At 43.8% G+C, this 19,335-nt stretch overlaps 1 protein-coding gene across 3 annotated transcripts in view; it reads left to right on the forward strand.

Annotated features, from left to right (window-relative positions):
* Positions 1-19,335, forward strand: part of SASH1 (SAM and SH3 domain containing 1) — a 193,914-nt gene that overhangs the window by 156,678 nt on the left and 17,901 nt on the right. For 2 of the 3 annotated variants that reach the window (XM_068985545.1, XM_068985548.1), the window contains 6 exons: positions 4,588-4,934; positions 11,408-11,482; positions 12,972-13,115; positions 16,490-16,625; positions 17,870-18,039; positions 18,759-18,968. In XM_068985545.1, the coding sequence (XP_068841646.1) occupies positions 4,588-4,934; positions 11,408-11,482; positions 12,972-13,115; positions 16,490-16,625; positions 17,870-18,039; positions 18,759-18,968 (1,082 nt within the window). Of the gene's footprint in view, positions 1-4,587; positions 5,424-11,407; positions 11,483-12,971; positions 13,116-16,489; positions 16,626-17,869; positions 18,040-18,758; positions 18,969-19,335 lie in introns of all 3 variants that reach the window. The other variant, XM_068985547.1, reaches the window with a different exon arrangement.

Raw genomic sequence — 19,335 nt, forward strand, 5'->3', positions numbered from 1 at the left:
GACATGAACTTAGATTTATTATATTGAATAGTTAACCTTTGAAGTGTAATTATGACAGTTTAAATCTCAACCACGTCTGTCTTTCTTATTGTTAGTAAAGTGCATTTGCAGCACCTTGTAAAAGTCTCCCCAAAAGTTACAAAAGAGTAAGATTTCCTGTTTGGGAAACAATTAGTGATTGAAAGAAATGCTAGAAAGGATTTTTTATTCTTTTCAAAAGCAAGTGACTTGTTAAAATGTCACATTGACATTGTGGGGAAGTTCAAAATTGTAACATGTAGATTTAAAGAATGCCATTGTAGAGGCTCTTTTTTTGTATCTAAATCAAATCGCACCTTGCAGGGAACTGAACTCCCCTTTCTTTACGTAGATGAGGGTTTCTGTTGCTCTTTTTGGTGTTTTGACATTTTTTTTTTTTTGATGTAATTATTTATTGGTTTTAATCCTCTGGAGGAATACTGAAGGCCAGGGGGTTACTCTGGGAAAGTGGAGATGGAAAGGAAAGGGGAAGGAGACAAGAGAAGCAGGGAAAGAGACACTATCTGCTTTATGGCCAGTTTCTTACACTTAGAGTTCTGTTTAATTCCAGGGTTGCATCTGGGTGTGTTTTGCATGGTAATTCCAGGTGCGGTGCTGTTTACATTTGGCTGTTTTAATACCTACCTGTCTGTCATGGTTCCACAGAACAGAACACACAGTCTGACTTCCTCTCCCGTGGCAGGTCTACTGAAGTCACACACAGTGTCGTTTGGTAATATCAAGTAGGAACATATGGAATTGCCATCATTCAACCTTGGGAGCATCTCATCTTAAAACAAACCTCATGCATAGTTGCCAATGCATAAATTTGTGGGTCTTGTCCATAAATGAGATAAATGGGTGAAGTACATGGTCCCATGCCTACCACCCAGGAGCCCCTTTGTACGTGATAGTCATGTGTGTTGGGGCTTATAAAAGCACAGAAATATTCTCACTTGTGTGTTTATGTCAGAATCAATCGATTCAGCTATCTCTGAGAGGCGTAGTTGAGAAAAAGGGAAAGTGTACCAAAAGAGGTTGCTATAGGGTAAAAGGTAATAACTCTATGGACTTTCAGCATAGAGTTTTGGTTCATCTGGGCATGAATTAGATGTCATAGATGGAAGATGGATTTGGTGAGTTTAATCCCAAGTGGCAGTTCTGGGGTCCAGCATCTGGGGTGCTGTTGACCAGGCTTGCCGCTGTCACCAGGAGAGGCCCCAGGTGTGTGTACAGCTCAGGGCATCTGCTGCAGGCTACCCCCAACATCACCGTGCTAGATTGGAACTCCTCCATGCTCTGCATGTTAGAATTCTTCCTCATTAGCAAGAGAGCTTGTGCTGGTACAGAGAGGCCACCTGGGCACCTTCTTTGCAAAGCTGGAGAGATTGATAGTTCCCACAATCCCTCCTTCTGCCCCTGGACCTTCAAAGAGTTGATCCTTTTGACTTCCGCATGCCTGTGCCAATACTAAGTTGTTTGAATAATAACGAGCATTTCCTGAGAGCCTTCTGTGTGCCAGCCACTTTCCTAAACACTTCAGATTTTATTGTAATATGTCATCTTACAGCTCCTTGTAATATGTCATCTTCAGAATACTCACCAGAGGCAGAGACTGATGCTGCCCTCATTTGTGAAATGAGGAAACTCAGATGGACACAAAGAGGGGAAGTAATGTACTCATGGTCACCGAGCCAGCTGGACAGAGCCTTGGAATTAAGTCTGCACAGCCTAACTCTTCTAGATCCTGGGTGTGCTCTCTGCTCCCACCCCATCTCTCACTCCCCAGCTTTGGAGTCTTGGAAAAGCCCAGAGAGTTACAATTCGTCACTCAGGCTTACTCTTGTAACTAAAGTAGTGAGTCCTTATCTGGTGCGTGGGTGACCCCAAACAATATGACATTGCAGGCCAGGGTAGTGCCCTTTATCCAGTCATTTCTGTGTCTTTCCCCTTCCTTCATTACTCCAGTTCACCTGTAACCTGTTAATGAATCACGAGCTTTTGTACAGTGTTGTTCAGCATACAAAGTACATTTACCTATCTCTTTTCTTTTAATTTTATCCTCTCAATATCCTTATAATAGATATTACTACAATAGGTAGGCCTTGGGAATTCCCTGGTGGTCCAGTGATTAGGACTTGGCACTTTTCACTGCCGTGGTCCAGGTTGAATCCCTGGTCGGGAAACTAAGATCCTGCCAGCTTCATGGCATGGCCATTAAAATAAAATAAATACAGGTAGGCATTATTACAGGTGAGGAAACAGACTCAGAGAGATGAAGTAGTTATCCACGATGGTGGAGACGGTGAGTGGCATGGCCAGAGCTAGAATCTGTGTTTTTGGTTTTAAGTCATCTCATACCTGCCTCCTTCCTCCTGTCAAAATGACCTACTCTCATCTCAGCTGAGCAAGAAGCAACTCATACACCAGATGATGATGAAGTTGAGCACGTCTTGGTGGCTGTTCTTCCAGTATGATAGTTGTACTTTCAAGTCGGAGGTAAATGGGAGAAGTAATACCCTAAACCCCAAGGACTCCAGCATGGACTGGGATTTCAGGCCTTGGCTCTGGCAAGGATGGAAGAACCCATACCACATGGGGACTGCCCATAGCACAGGCTAAGGTGTCCTCTTTGGAATTGTTTGCCCTGTTTCCCTGCACACTCTTTACCAGATGCTGCCGTGCCAGAACCAGGAAGTGGAGCTACTTACGTCATGGGCATGTGTGAACCAGCTGGTTCCAAACTCATACGTGACACGGAAATATTGGAATCTCTGATGACAACCCCAAATACAGAATCTAGAAAATTTCCAGAACAGTTCTGAGTGATAGGTCCTTAACTTCCCCAAATCCCCTTAAGACCTTAAGGACCTTTGCACACCTCCATGGACACTTGGGCTAATGTGAAGTCATGATCTGTTATTGGACTATTTTTAGGGAGCAGTCTGCTGTTGGGCTGCCCCTGTCCCCAGGCTGTGCCATTCAACCTGATCACTTCACTCCTGGTAGTGGAGGGTAGGCTGTATCTGGAAGAGGTTGCCGTATTTTATTTCCAGCAACATATGGCCGCTTGGTCTCTAGTCTGTGTTACTCAGGTGTCCTGAAGAGGGAACAGGAAGCATTCTAGTCTGATCAGTGTCCATCAGAACCATAGCCCTGGGTTTTAAACGTCTTTGAAAGATCCAGGAATAATTCTCGAGTGAATATATTTGTGCTGCAGATTGTGGAGAGCTTCGAACCGGATATGTTTTTAGTCTCTCTCTTCCCACCACTATCTCCTTGACCTCAAAGTCAGTCTTGGGCTGTATTTAATAGCAACTTTTTTTCTCTTTATATTTGTAACTGTAATTCCCATCAGTTGGAAAAATTAAGAAATTTCTGGAACTTTAAAAGCCTGTTACCGGTCACTCATCTTTACCCCACTCTGGAGAGAGCTGTCCTTTTCCTTTATCACTGACATTTAGCCACACACTGGCACCCTCGTCCCAGCTGGTATATTTAGTGCCATCCTTCTGTTCCAAGGAACTTGGTATTTTTTCCTCTTCACAATTCAGCTGGCAAGAAGCCGCAGTGCTCAAAAGTTTCCTTATATCGATAATTAAAGGGACAAGAGCCAGTTAGGATCACTACACCCAGAGTTTGACCTACTTCTTTTCTCACATCTGTTCACATAACACATGCAGAAAAGAACTCAGTTTTCCTGCCAGCAAGTCCAAACCTTTCCACTGGGCTCTGAAAGGCTTGGCTGGATACCTGGCTCCAGTGAAGGCTTCAAGAGCTGGAATCCTTGAGACGAAATGGAACACTCCATGAGGCTGCCTGCGTGTCCAGGCCCTTAAACGCCCTTGCCGCTTTGTAGCAGGGCCTGCGTTGATGGGAATGCCTGGCTTGGATCATCCAGTTCCCCAGCTTTTAGTGTTTAGCCTGTCAAGCAGGGACCATTTGTCAGTTGTGTTTGCAGGCTGTGACCCTTTATGGTGCTTCTTCACCCTAACTTCTCCCTTGGTGATTTAATTACTTAAATGGCACGTGTACCAATAAAAAAAATCGCTGTCAGCCACATGGCATTCATCTCACTCTGACTGTAAAAAGCCATCCAGATCAACAGGAGCACCTCTCAGAAGGGAGAATGATTCTGATTCTTAGCTTCTGAGGACTGCACTGACATACTGGGGAGGATAATGATCGTTAAATCCTAAGGAATACTGTGTTATGGGTGGGCTTAGAGTTTCCAGGTGGCATTTTTAATAGGTCTGTAAAGGTGTTTGGTCTACAAAGACACTGAGAGGAGGGGGAGGGGCAGAAAACACATCTGAAACCTTTTAACATTAGCCTTGCATGAAACCATTTATTTGCTCAGTTTATTTTCTTTTTTATATGCATTTATGTAAGCAGGACCCAGGTTTATGGGAGGTAAGTGATTGTGGAAGTGGGTTGTACTGGCTGTGCTGGCTGGCTGGACTATCTGCTTTTTTGCGGGGGCTGAGGGATCTAAAGACAAGTCTGTGAGAATGCAAGGGTGTGTTGACAGGAGCCCCTGACCGTGTGTGTGTGTGTGTTTCCCTCCAGGCGGGGAGGAACAGGTGTTTGAGAATTCCCCGGTCCCAGATGAAAGGTCCGCCCTGTACTCCGGCGTGCACAAGAAGCCCTTTTTCTTTGATGCTTCTCCTGAGAAACCCCCAGAAGATGACTCAGACTCTCTCACCACTTCTCCATCGTCCAGTAGCCTGGACACCTGGGGTGCTGGCCGCAAATTGGTCAAAACCTTCAGCAAAGGAGAGAGCCGGGGCCTGATAAAGCCCCCCAAGAAGATGGGGACATTCTTCTCGTACCCGGAAGACGACAAGGCTCAGAAGGTGTCCCGCTCCCTCACCGAGGGGGAGATGAAGAAGGGGCTCGGGTCCCTGAGCCACGGGGTAAGTACCGATGGTCTCTGCTTCTATGACAGCCACCGTCGGCGACACCACCTCCTGGCGTCCCTGGAGGAGGTGCAGAGTGTCCGGAAGCAGATCCGCTTGAAGAAGACAGACGCTAATCACTCGTGTTCCAGAGCTTTCCTCTGCCAGCGCCCCTCCAGGAAGGGCGTCCACAGTGCCACCTGCGACCTGCAGCTGCTCCGGCAGAAACCCAAAGGGGGCGGGGGCTGCGGCGGCCCCAGCAGGAGGGCGCGCGGGCGCCCCGCGGTCAGCGAGTTCAATGTCACCTACGTGGTGGAGCGCAGCCTGTACAGCCACCTGAACCTGACCCAGCTAGTGCGTCCTGCCTCGGACAGGACCCTGAGCAAGGCCGAGAAGCAGGACCTGAGGCGGTGCTTGCTGGAGGAGGAGGAGGAGGCCAAGAGGAAGTGGGCCGCCACGGTGGACCGCTGTACTAAGAGGGTTCTCTTGAGAATCCACCAGAAGTCCGTGAGTCACCCAGACGGTCCCGGGATGGCCTTGTCATTTCTGTGACGTTCAGTCAAGCGTTATGGCCTCTCTTGCCGGGAGCCTGGCTCCCTCCCCCTCTTCTCCTGGTCCCTCACTCCATCACCTCCATTCCTAACCCCACTTCTCTTAAAGGAATCGCTCCTTCCTTCTTTCTCATCTGCCCTCTTGCCAGCTGAAGCTGTTGGATTTTTAATGCAAGTCGCTTAGTCATGTCCGACTCTTTGCGACCCCATGGACTGACCATACACTCCGTGGGATCCTCCAGGCCAGAATCCCGGAGTGGGTGGCCGTTCTGTTCTCCAGGGAAATCTTCCAAACCCAGGGATCGAACTTGGGTCTCCCGCATTGCAGGCGGTTCTTTACCGTCTGAGCCACCAGGGAAGCCTTTAAAACTAAACATTGAAACTGATTCAGAGAAGGGCTCTCAGAGTACAGGGTGGGGTTTGGCCTTCTAGAAGTGGCTGCCTTGAGTCCCAGCCATCCTATCACTTGACCACAAGACGCTGATTCAAAACAGAAGGACGTTTTGCCCTACAAGGAGGTGTCTCTTCTCCAGTTAGAACAATAAGAACTAGCCCACAGTAGATGGGCACCACTGTGCTCACCAATTTAAAAACCATTGAGAAATACATTTATGTCTGCGGGACAAAGGGAAAGTTCTCCAGTCTAAAAGGAAAGAAAAATTAGAGCTCTTTTGTTTTACTTAAGTATATTTGATGTGCTTATCTTTTTAAACAAAAGGGCCTTCCACTGCCCCGTAGATTCTTCTGTACCTAGCAAGGAATAAAGTACTGACTTTCAAATAAAGAAAATGGTCTTCAATTTCATTACTGAATTGAGACTTGGTGAGATTTATTTTTAGGGCAAGACTTATATTGAACTGGAGAATATAAGTATTTCCCCGTGGAAATTACCACTCAACTTTTAGTTTGCACAAGAGCCTATATAAAACGGCACAGGATGAGGCTGAACTGTGGGCTTGTGGCCCCTGGCGCCCTGCTTAATCCACCTGGGGCTGCTGGCCTGTCGCCTTTCAAAGGTCTGAAGGAATAGACTGTGTTGCTGCCTCCCATGGTGGCTTCTCCCAGAGTTCTTCACATATGTAAGGTGTACTTCCCAGGGTGGTTACTGTAATCTAAATTCATTCAATCAAGTTCTGTTTCTGGGGTCAGTGCCATCCTTATAGAATGCTTACATCTGTACCAGCCTTTAGGTCTTCCAAATATCCCCACGTGTTGCCTTTCTCGCTAGGTCTTACTTTCCATTTTTTTTCACCTTCTTGTAGATCTTGCAACACTTTTAATATTATCAGTAACAGCTTTTGCTCTGGTTCTGTGTCTTGGCAGCAGTTGTGGTTGGTTTCATTTTTGTTGTAAAGTAATAGTTCTTTGTTACTATTTCTTGTCATCACCCCTTCAGTTCTGACCCACAGATCTTTTGGAAAATACTTGTGGCCACCTAGTCTTGGTATAATTTGTTGTTGTTTTTTTAACCTTCAGAGGTGTTCTGCCTAGTTTATTTGCCTGTGTACCTTGACAGATCAGATCCACTTCTCTGTGAACTGATGGCTCACCTCTGTGAGTTTAAATCAGATAATATGGAGGAGTTTTGCAACTGAGTGACTTGAGTTGCTCACTCATATATCCCTTATATTATTTATATTGTTAATGATACAACTTCCTCAGAACCTTCTCTTTAGAAGTGGTATTTCTAAGATTTGTGCCATCGGGGGGCCCATGATTAATTCTTCACTGATGCTGAGTATGGACATTTGGACGAGCTTGTTTTCATGTACTGACTCTGCCACTTGTAAAAGTGGCACTCTGGAACCTCTGTCCCCAGCATCAACCTGACACTAGGTGCTTTTTGAAATACTGTGAGCTTGAGGCAGTACTGGACAGTTTTAATACTCGCTGAAATTACGTGTTCAGTGCTAAAGTAGAAATTTGAACATACCGTTTCTTGTAGTTGTACAATCAAGAAAATGAAATTTAATTATTCAGAGAACATCAGTTCAGTTCAGTTCAGTCGCTCAGTCGTGTCCGACTCTTTGCGACCCCATGAATCGCAGCACGCCAGGTATCCCTGTCCAACCCCAACTCCCGGAGTTCACTCAGACTCATGTCCATCGAGTCAGTGATGCCATCCAGCCATCTCATCCTCGGTCATCCCCTTCTCCTCCTGCCCCCAATCCCTCCGAGAATCAGAATCTTTTCCAATGAGTCAACTCTTCGCATGAGGTGGGCAAAGTACTGGAGTTTCAGCTTTAGCATCATTCCTTCCAAAGAAATCCCAGGGCTGATCTCCTTCAGCATGGACTGGTTGGGTCTCCTTGCAGTCCAAGGGACTCTCAGGAGTCTTCTCCAACACCACAGTTCAAAAGCATCAATAGGGGAGTGTTAGTGTTTTTGTTTTTCCTGTTGTTGTTTTTGGCCATGCTGTGTGGAGTATGAAGTCTTAGTTCCCCAACCTGGGATCAAACCCATGGCCCCTGCGGTAGACTGCTAAGTCACTTCAGTCGTGTCCGACTCTGTGTGACCCCATAGACGGCAGCCCACCAGGCTCCCTCATCCCTGGGATTCTCCAGGCAAGAACACTGGAGTGGGTTGCCATTTCCTTCTCCAGCCTGCGGTAGAAGCACAGGCTTTAACCGCTGTTGTTAAATATTTTAACAACAGAAGAAGGGTTTTCGTTTTTGTTTTTAAGAGGTTAAGATAATTTCTTTGCTTGGTTCACTGAAGTCTTTTCCATTCTCCTTGTCATATCTCTCTTTCATTTTATTCAAAAGTATACTTTCCTTTACTCTTCAACCTTGATCTTTTTGTCTTTCAAATTATGCCATATTTGCTTGATGAAACCTCAGGGAAATGACAATGCTTTGTACTCACTGGAAACGGTCATTTGTCTTGCTTTTTATTTGGTCATTCAATTTTGTTTGGGGGAACAGACATGCATGACATTTCGGAATTTTGTCCATTAAAAAAAATCCAGCCTCCCCCCAAAACATGTTTTCAACTGCATGACCATCCCATTGACTGGCTCTCCTCATCCACAAGCATCTATCTAAAATTTTCTTGTAATTTCTGTACAGGAGATGTTTGAACTTGAAAAGCTTCATGTAAGCTTTATTTATGTAGACCACTGAAGTCAAAGATTGGTTTACTTTCTTTTACTCTTCTGTGTTCTCTGTTGAAAGAGTGCTGCTTCAAGAGCTGCTTGATATAATAGAAAAAGTTGTAGATTAGTTCAAGCGGTACTGTTATATTTGGTTCATCCTTCTGTAGAAGAACCAGTTCCAAATATCTTAGCCTATCACTGGAAGAAGTTTTAGTTGGCAGTTAAGAAAACCAGTCCACTCTTTCCTCTAAACTTCTTATTTTAGGAAAAAATGCATGCAGCAGGCTTATGAAGACATAAATAAGCTTCTAATTTATTGCAGTTATAGTTTCCACATAAATTCTTTGTCAGTTATTTCATGTGCATCAGAAATAACATGCTGGGCTCCAGTGGTGCAGTCAGCGTTGGAATTCAAAGCAGGGGGAGCACTAGAGACATAAAATGATGAGGCATCTGGATGCCATACTGTGTCTGTGGAGCCCCGAGTCACAGGAAAGCGACTGGAATAAAATGACTGCCTTTGCAGAAATGAGAAAATGTATTTGGCACTATACACTGGAAAGGGGAAGTTAAAGTTAAAAATCAGCCTTGAGAGGTGGTCATGACATTGCTTGCAGATGAGGGGGTTTGGTGATGATTTTGTTTACAGAGGTATTGTCTCTTTTTATAGAATTGATACAGGTCTGAGTAAGTTGACTGTAAGGGAACTCACATTGTCCATTGATATTCATATAAACTGAAAGTCATGTCTATTGGAAGTCATGTCCATGGTAGACTATTTAAAACAGCAGCCGCAGCTTTGATGAAGGAGGACAGTTATGTTCTATCCTGGATGTTGGTTATCCTGAAATGCCTCCTGTAGCACTTCTCCCGGCCTTTCTTTCTGTCATACCAGCTGTCGCTCACTTTTGGGTCCATTCTTAGGATTGCTGTGGTTTTACAGTTGAAGATCTCAGAATATAAGGCCCAGAACTAAGCTCTAGTTCTTCACTTGCATATTTAGAATGTTGACTAAATCTCGACTTCAGTACTACAATTGCCAGGACAAGCTACCGTATTCTCAGAGTGGTGTTGGTGGTCGGTGGTTCAGTCATTCAGTCATGTCCAACTCTTTGAGACCCCATGTACTATAGCCTACCAGGCTCTTCTGTCCATGGGATTCTCTAGGCAAGAATACTGGAGAGAGTTGCCATTTCCTTTTCCAGGGGCTCTTCCCAAACCAGGGATCAAACCCATGTCTCCTGCATTGCAGGCAGATTCTTTACTGCTAAGCCACTAGGGAGTGTCTGCTTTGTGCCAGACAGTGTGCTAAAAGTCTCAAATATAGGATATAGACAGTATTTTACTAATGTAGAAACCAGAGCTCCGAGAGTTTAAGTACTTTACCTGTGGTCACACAGCAAGTTAAGTGGTAGACCCAGGATTTGGATCTGTATCTTTGTGATTCCAAAACCCTAGGCATTTTCCTTCTTAGATGGTCCCACGTTCTCAGTTCAGTTAATGTGTGCCTGAAAGTGAAAGTTGCTCAGTCGTGTCCAGCTCTTTGCAACCCTATGGACTATACAGTCCATGGAATTCTCCAGGCCAGAATACTGGAGTGGGTAGCTTATCCCTTCTCCAGCAAATCTTCCCGACCCAGGAATTGAACTGGGGTCTCCTACATTGCAGGCGGATTCTTTACCAACTGAGCTACCAGGGAAGCTGCAGAATATATACCTGAGGTGTATTTATTTTCAATAAGCAATGTTCATAGGATACGTTGTGCTTTTCTGTTCATTTCTTCCATTTAATAGCTGCTAATTAGAGTTCTCTGAGAAACAAGTAATAGAAAACATTGACACCCAAATCTGTTGTTCAGATTTCATTACCAATTACTTTAGAAGATAATAGATTGTAACAAAAATTAGTATGCTTTGAGTTTCTCCTTTTTCTCAATGATTTGGGGGTTGCAGGGGGGAGGGGTACGGATGGGGACGCTTTTCTAGAAACACTAGCAGCACTGAAGCATAAGCAGTTCCGTTCAGTTTGAAACCAACCAGAAGGACAGTAAAGTTTTCATTCTTTATAACATCAATGGTTTTCCTGTTGAAATTAAAGAAGTGTGGTCAAAGGCGGTCACGGAACCAGCTTTTTCTTTCTGGGCAAATGTGGTGTCTTTACTTCATACACTCTGAGGAAAGGGTCGTAAGTGATTAAGTTGGGCAGTTAGATGGAAGAGTTACCAGCATTTTTGGCTAGGTCAGGAAAGCAATGAGTGAGTAATCCTCTGGGCCTGATTGGGCTTTACTTATAAACATAACCTTTTCCTCCATCTGAGTGATTTAAAACTAAACAAAACAAGAGGCTGTTAGAAAGGCCTGCTTTCAGTGGACTTCAGATCTGGGTTTCCAAGACTGCTTTGAGCACATGGGTTTTTGAATACATGTTCCCTCGTTATTATTCCTGTAGCCAATATTAAGGGGAATAGAAGGGAAATTCTGTGGCTAAGAGACAGGGCATCTTGAGCAATTAACATATGTTTGGTATTTTTGCATTGTGTGTGTATATATATATATATATATTTTTTTTTTTTTTTTTTTAAACCAGTTGGTTTTTGCATGTGAAGGGGACTCTGAACCTGTGGTGCAGGCATAGTTCCAGCAGCCCGTGGAAGGGCAAAATGAGTGACGACGTCTCCTTATAACATGAACCATGTGTTTTTTTCATCATTTCTCCTTTCTTACTCATCCTGTAACACGTTTGTGGTCCAGTGACATTCTGCAAACGGGACGCGTGTTGGGTCAGTGCCCTGTTCGGTGACTTAAACATGACTGGATTATTTCTGCCCTGCCTTCTCCTTTCCACAGAGAACCTGCAGTTTTGGAGGATTTGACTTGACAAATCGTTCTCTGCACATCGGCAGTAATAATTCGGACCCAATGGTGAGTACACGTCAGAAGCGAGGGAAAAGGTTTGCATTCAAGTGACGTGGTGGACACAGTTTCACATTTAGTATTTTTGAAATCGATACTAGGTAACCATCCTCCAGGGATCCTAAATCATGTTTGGAGAGAAGCCTTGTTTCACCGTCTTAAAGCCTCTTTTTGGTTTCAGATGGAATGGAAGATGACCATCTCTCTCTTTGCAGGAGCATCATTCCTTTAATATCTTGGTTCCCAGGTTTCTTCAAATCACAAGTCCAGAGGAGTTTGGTTTCTGCAGTCTTAGTCATTGGTGCTCCCAAGCTTTCTGTTCACCATAGTTGCATGTGTATGTGGCTATTACACGTGGGTAGTGCCACAGGAGAGAGCCCTGTGATTTGGGTTTCAAGAGTATGAGCCAGCATTTCTGAAAACCAGCCTTATCATAGGCCATGTGTGTATCTCTGCACTAAGCTTAGGACTTCCTGATCTGGAGTGTCCTGAAATGAACCTAGTCCCCTTGGGGCCAAAGCAAACCAGACTCCTCTGAGCCAAGGTTACTGCCTTTTCAGACTTGTCTCTGAATCACAATCTGGGGTCAGGCCCCCACTGTGGTGTACAGATTTTCCTTCAACTTTACCTTCTGAGATTCCCAAGGATGTTGGTGTATTTTCCATTCAGTTTTGTTTTCCCCTTGTGTATTTTATTGTGAAGCTGTGAAATCAGGATTCTGTGCTTTATATTTGTTATGATCACGTGTCAGCTAAAGCACCCATCTATGATATTTTTGTAGTATCTCAGAATTTCCTGGGAGAATAAAATTATTTTATTTGGATATCAAATTTTATTGATTCATAAACCAATAATTTTATCTGGTCAATCTGTAAAAAATAAAAGTATAATTTCTTTTTTCTTTTTCCAAGGGAAAGCCTCCCCCCCCCCCCCCCAATATAAAATAGAATGAGAAGTGACTACAATCGAACTTGTTCAGGGAAAAATAAATTTATGCATGGTTAGGAGCTGACCACATGAAATGCTTCAGTGATATAAATCTATTCAGGTGATGGACTTCTAATGATTAAGATTTGCCATTTTGTTCTTACTACTTTCTCGGGTGACTCAGTAGTATTATCTTTTTTTTTCTTCCTCTTGCTGGGATTAAGTGAACACTGGTTCATCTGAATCATTCTTTATTGATGAAACACAGTCCCCTTGGGTATTTAAACTGGTGGGAAAAAATGCAATAGGAGAAGAATATATCATACTAAGTTTAAATAAAACTAACTCATATTCTACTTTAAACAAATAAACATAAGCCAGTTAGTCAGCAGCTTTAATTTTTAATCATAAAGATAAATTGCAGCACTGAGTTAACATAAGAAAAATGTGGAGATCCTGGGTCATGCCAACATTTTGCTGAGAGGTAGGACATTCATGGTTTGAATGATAAAACCTGTTTTGGTGCTTCATTTTCTGTGATTAAAGATACTTAATAAATTTTGTTTTGCAGGGTAAAGAAGGAGATTTTGTGTATAAAGAAGTAATCAAATCACCCACTGCCTCCCGAATCTCTCTTGGAAAAAAGGTGAAATCCGTGAAAGAGACAATGAGGAAGAGAATGTCTAAAAAATACAGCAGCTCTGTCTCTGAGCAGGTATGTGACAGTCAAGCAAATACCCTCTTGCTTCTTTTGCATAACAAAAAAAGCTGGGATTGGTCTGTCTTGAGATTTTCAGTGGTGCTAAATACATTCATTGGCATTAACCAGGCTCCAGGACCATGCCTAGTTTGTGTAGACAAAGTGGATTCAGCAAACATTTATTAAGCAGTTAGGGTCATCCGAGCACCAGGCTTGGTGCTGGGAATACAAATCAGATCTTGTGTTCTATGTACAGATGAGCAAAAGAGACAGACATGTAAAGAAATGATTATTCTGTAGTAAAAAATTTCTAAAATTTAGAAAACAAAGGAAGGATTTTATTTTCTAAAGTATCCCTTCCTTCAAAATGTATGTCACCAGAATCAAACCTTAAAGAGACACTCAAATTTTCTTATGAAGCAGACTTTTCAAATAAATGTAGTGTCAGTTGTTCTTAGGAGCACATAGCAAGTCTGAGAAATAAACTGAGAAAGTGTTTCCTAGCTGCAGGACTTACATAATAATCGTGTTTCTGCAGGGGTGTTTGTGTTCACTAAATAGCTTTATCTGGAAACATTAAGATATCAAAGAATTGACAACGCCTCCTCCCCCAGCTCTATAATTTCATCACTAGGAACATGACCTTCTTTTTATGGATGGAAGGAATAAAGACACTTGGAAAGCTGGGCCTGAGATAATTCTGACCATTAAAATTTCAAAACACTCTCCTCTGACACCTTTATAGTGTTCTTTCTCTAGTCTGTTGAAGTCCCCCTGTGTGAGCTGGTTGTCTTAACTTGAAATACCTAGGTAATGCCGCTTTAGCTACAAAATGAAACAGACATTTTTTGCTCAGCTGCTGCCCTCTAGTGGACATGGTGAGCTAAAATCCATGTCTGAATCACTCAGCACCAGCTAGCCCAGCCTCCTGCACTGGGCTTCAAACAAAGCCTGTGCATCTTCTGTTTATTACAGTGGTTCTCATGGGGTATTGGGGGTGGGGTGGTGATTTTGCTCCCCCCACCAAGCCCAGGGCATCGGCTGGGGACAGTTTTGATACTTACAATGGGTTAGGATGGAGTGGTGTTGAGGATGCATCTTACAATGCACAGGACAGGCCTCTGCAACCAGAGTGCCCAGGTTGAGACCCTGTGGCTTGTTATACCTACAGGGGATGTCTGGCTTCCTCCAAACTCCCTGAATGTTACCCTTATTCTTTTCCTTTCTTGTCCCTATGGATGTGGGAGTGATAGAAAGTCTATATTTCTACCCAGCAACGAGGCAGACTGCAGATGCTTCTATGAGACAGACTACATGCCAATGAAAGCATGGATTTAAAGCACTTATTATTTAGTTGATTTTTTTCCCCCCAGATTGAAATATCTACTAAAAGCTCTTGTAAACATATTCCTGGGTTTTTTTTTTGTTTTTTTTTTTGCTTTGTGGATCATTACCGTATAGCTTTCATGTAATTTTGAGCATTTCTCTGTAATTTTACTGCTATATAGATGCCTTGTATTTTTATTTTCCTGTTTATTTAGAACAGTCATTTCACATAAGCAAAAAAAGAAGGAACCATTATAGTGCTTCTTGGAGAAAGGAAATTAACATTGTAAGGCTTAAAAAAAATCTTTTTAGTAAATATATCAACTCTTCTGGTAAGGATTTTTGTCTGCTCTGTTCCTGCTATATGCCCAGCATCTGAAATAGTGCCTGTGGTATTCAATAAATGTGATGAATGAATTAATAATTTTTGAGAGCCTTATGAACGTACACTATCAGAGATGTATATTTCATATTGCTGTTTTTCAAACTGTGAGATTTTTTTTCCAGAAGAATTTTTAGAAGATTTTAATTGGATAGGTGGTTTATTTTATGATTCAGAAAAGAGAAATGAAAACCAACCTCCTCAGGAATTCATCCTTTGCAGCTTCAGTAACTTCCTAATAATGCACCTCTCTTTATTATTATTGCTGAGGTTGTTTGCTCTCATTTCTTAAATGGAAAGCAGAAGTATGTTTTGGATCAGAAGCTGCCCTTTTGATTGTCCTTAAAAGTTTGCAGGGCCCCGCAGAATCTCTCAGAGCCCTTCTGATGATTCGGCACTATGCAAATAACAGGTTTCGTTTAGATGGTTTTGTGCTCAAGTGGCTGTGTAGTATGACAGAGACTGTTCTGTTTGGGCAAGTAGACCATTCTGACTGCAGACTTTTAAAAATGTGACAGTGTCTGTCTATATAGCACTTCAAATCAAATAAGCATGTTACAGTTACACGTGCAGATGAGGGCCTGCCAAATTAATGGATACCGAGCCACCCCAAAAGTGAGAAGTTCTGCTGAGTCACTTCTGTCTGTATTCAGATCTGAAAGAGGCTTGACAGCTTTTTACTAACAACAAACTAAAAGAAGTCAATGAAGCTAAACTCGTAGGGTGACTTATGGAAACTGTATTATAGATAGAAAAATGGTATGTTTGAGGTACAGCTGACCTTTGAACAAAACAGGTTTGAACTGCACAGGTCAGCTCGTGGGTGGATTTTTTTCAGTAGTAAACACTATCACTATACATACAACCTGTGGTTGTCTGAATCCACAAATGTGGAACTATAGATAAAGAGAGCCAACTGTACCCCTAACCCCTGTGTTGTGCAAGGGTCAACTGTGTATCTGGGTCCTAAGTGGGTATTTTATTAGCCAATTTCAATAATTTGTGTAAACAGAAATATAAAAATCTGATCTCTATTTTTAAAAACAAAAACAAGGAATACACTTTTTTTTAATGTAGAAATTTCCCTTCAAATAGATAAAATATTTTCTGATAGCACTTCTGGAAACTACATCACACTAGTATTTGATCTACGTTTCAGGTCCAGCTCTGTGGCCCAGATGGTAAAAAATAAGCCTGCAATGTGGGAGACCCAGGTTCTATCCCTGGGTTGAGAAGATCCCGTAGAGAAGGGAATGGCTACCCACTCCAGCATTCTTGCCTGGAGAATTCCATGGACAGAAGAGCCTGGTGGGCTGCAGTACATGGGGTTGCAAAGAGTTGGACATGACTGCGCTGCTAACACTTTATTACTGAACTAGGGAGTATGCAAAGAGTCTCTAAGGCTTTAACAAAATGTTTTGTCTCCAAGGTAGAGAGATTTTTTTTTCAAGAACATCTGTTAGGGCATGAAAAACACATTTTGAGTGCTTAATTAATAGTTATGTGAGCTACAACTTGAAGATGAAGCAGGATATAGATTAAAAAGAAGGTGTATTTTGGGTAAAGCATCAGACATGAGTATAAAGATGAATTCGATTGATTTCGTTGCTAAACAGCTGTGTATTACAAAAAGATACACACCCCCTCTGACGAAATGTGATTTTGTCGAAACTCCTTTCAGGATTCAGGCCTTGATGGGATGCCGGGCTCCCCTCCGTCCTCTCAGCCTGACAGTGAACACGTGGACAAGCCCAAGCTCAAAGCCGGAGGTTCTGTGGAGAGTCTGCGGAGTTCTCTGAGCGGTCAAAGCTCGATGAGTGCGTCCAGTTTGCAATCATAGATGATTTCCTTGGCGTCTAAGCCAGACTTTTGCTGAGTGTCAGGTTCAGGCAGTTTAAAGATAAATAAGACCGAGTTCTTACCCTTAGGGTGCTGTTATGAAGACAGACCTGGAAAATACCTGGCCCTAGAGTCCTAGTCGTTTAGGAGCCGATGTCTAGCAGTAGCATAAACAAGAGGGTAATGATTTTGGCTGGAGGGGAGAGAGAAAAGCATGTTAGCGAAAGATATGGAGACTGAAGGGAGGAAGTCAAGGGGAAACACTGATAACAATGACCAGCAGAATAAGGGGAGATGACCAGGGTTCTGCAGTGCACACGTTGCTTTGCTGACCTCTGGGCACACCCTCCACCTGCAATAGCAACCAGCGATCTTCTGACCACTTTTTCGTCTTAGAGAATTTGGTAGAAATCTCTCCTCAGTGCATTGCCCTCTGCATGTTGTCATGGTAAATCCAATTCCTTTATTAGCATGTTAGTGGGGGTTTAGTAAAAGAGAAGACAAATGCTTCTCTCCAATTGGCAATCTTTAATCAAAAAAATGTTTTAGTGCAGAATTCAACTCAATAACGTGACATTATTTTCCCCTGATGCATTTGGTGCAGTGGGACTTACCGATAATTTTCTGATTTCACAAAGAAAGCTAATGTCTTCTTAACTTTTATGAATAGAAAATGTTGATGAAAACTTTATTAGTAATCTTAGTTTTAGTCAACTAAGAACCAGGGGAAAAAAAAAAAGATGAGAGGAGAATGACAAGTGTCCCTGAAACACACACTGTTCAACCACTCCTAACCCAGTGGTGGTGTTGGCTGAGCACCATGGGGGAAGAGGCCAAGTTTAAACCCACAACTTACAAGAATTTGGCTTTGGGCAAGTTACTTGACCTGTTTGAGCTTCCTCATCTGTAAAACGCGGTAAAGACAGTATGCCTGACGAATGGGAGGTTATGAAGGTTAAGGCTGGTGTCCTCCTCAGACAGTTTCCATGTCACCTGGCTTCCCTGGTCATAAAGATAATGTGCTGGAGTCCCCTGTCCATTTAGGGGCTTGATTAGGGAGAACACTCAGAAAACTCAGATCGTCCCCTGGCCTCTGCTCAGGTCAGGCTCATGACTGCCTTCCTCTGGCCCTTACCTTCCTAGTCTGTGATAGCTTCAGAGTTGCCAGCTTTGCTGTGCAGGAAATTTGCATTGACCCAAGTTCTGCGTGTGTTCCCTACAGGTGGTCAGACAGTGAGCACCACCGATTCCTCGACCAGCAATAGGGAGAGTGTCAAGTCGGAAGATGGTGATGACGAGGAGCCCCCATACCGGGGCCCGTTCTGTGGGCGCGCCAGGGTGCACACCGACTTCACACCCAGCCCCTACGACACAGACTCGCTCAAGCTCAAGGTGTGTGTTTACTTGACCTCAGAGCAGTCACCTCGGGTGCCTTGTGGCTTTAGGAGCCATTCTCTTCTCCTTTGTGTTAAATGCTGAGCTCTTGCGGTGCAGACTGATCAACGTATCTGCTGCTCCTTTGATAAACTGGTCTCTTCTGCAGTGATAAACCAGAGAACCAGCCAGCCTTTGGGGATAGAGGCAGGCCTTGTGTTAATTCTGTCTTATCACCACGCTGGCCCTGTCCTCTGACCCCAGCTTCCCTCTAGAATTCCCACTGCCTTTCACCTTCCAGTCTCAGTGCTTTTGCCAACTGAAAAGACATGACTGACTTCATTGATGTGATCGGTGACATCCTTACGGAGCAGATGGGATTTCACAAAATGTATGAAGCGAGTATAGAGCAGGGGTTACCACTGACCTCTGATTGGTGGGAATTTTTTCTCCAAGAAGTAGGAGCTCTCTGGGTGAGGGCAAGGCCTTCAGAGAGCCAGGTGCCCACCCAGCCGTGAGCCCTGAGGGGATGGGATCTCAGGCCTCCGCGGGATCCTACACAATCAGGAGTTCTCTCTGTGGTCTCTGCCATACTCCCAATCACATCAGGTGACTCGTGGAGCCCTGATTCTAGTCTTCATAGTGTCTTCACATCGCATGATTGACACTTCTGATGGATTGATGGTTCATGCTTGGAAATGTACCTAATGGAAAGATCCTTCTTCCCTGGGCCACAGAAAGGAGACATCATTGATATAATCAGCAAACCCCCCATGGGCACCTGGATGGGCCTGCTGAACAACAAGGTGGGCACGTTCAAATTCATCTACGTGGACGTGCTCAACGAGGAAGAGGAGAAGCCCAAGCGTGCCACCAGGAGGAGGAGGAAAGGGAGACCCCCCCAGCCTAAGTCGGTGGAGGACCTCCTGGATCGGATCAACCTCAAAGTCAGTTCCGTCCTGTTCTGGCCCCACCCGATCCCACATTACTTTCTCTTAAACTAAGCAAGCAAGGGCACCTTCAGGGAAGGGTGGGGGGATCTGTGTCGTCCCATGGCCATGATGAGTACCATTATCCTATAGAATTAGTATTACCAGCACCGTAACACTATCCTTTACTTCCCTTGAGGGTGATAGAGTAAACTCCGGGTTGAAATTTCCTCCTAGTCCAAAGAGCAACTTTCAAAGAGCTGTGAGCTTCAAGCCACCACCAGGAAAGGCAGTAAGCACAGGTTCCTGGCATCCTGATTGGCCTCACAGAGGTCTTGAGGATTCTCCCTGCCCCCCCCCCCCCCCACCACCACCACCATTACCC

Source organism: Capricornis sumatraensis, chromosome 13 (assembly GCF_032405125.1).
Source record: "Capricornis sumatraensis isolate serow.1 chromosome 13, serow.2, whole genome shotgun sequence".
In the NCBI taxonomy this organism is placed as follows: domain Eukaryota; kingdom Metazoa; phylum Chordata; class Mammalia; order Artiodactyla; family Bovidae; genus Capricornis; species Capricornis sumatraensis.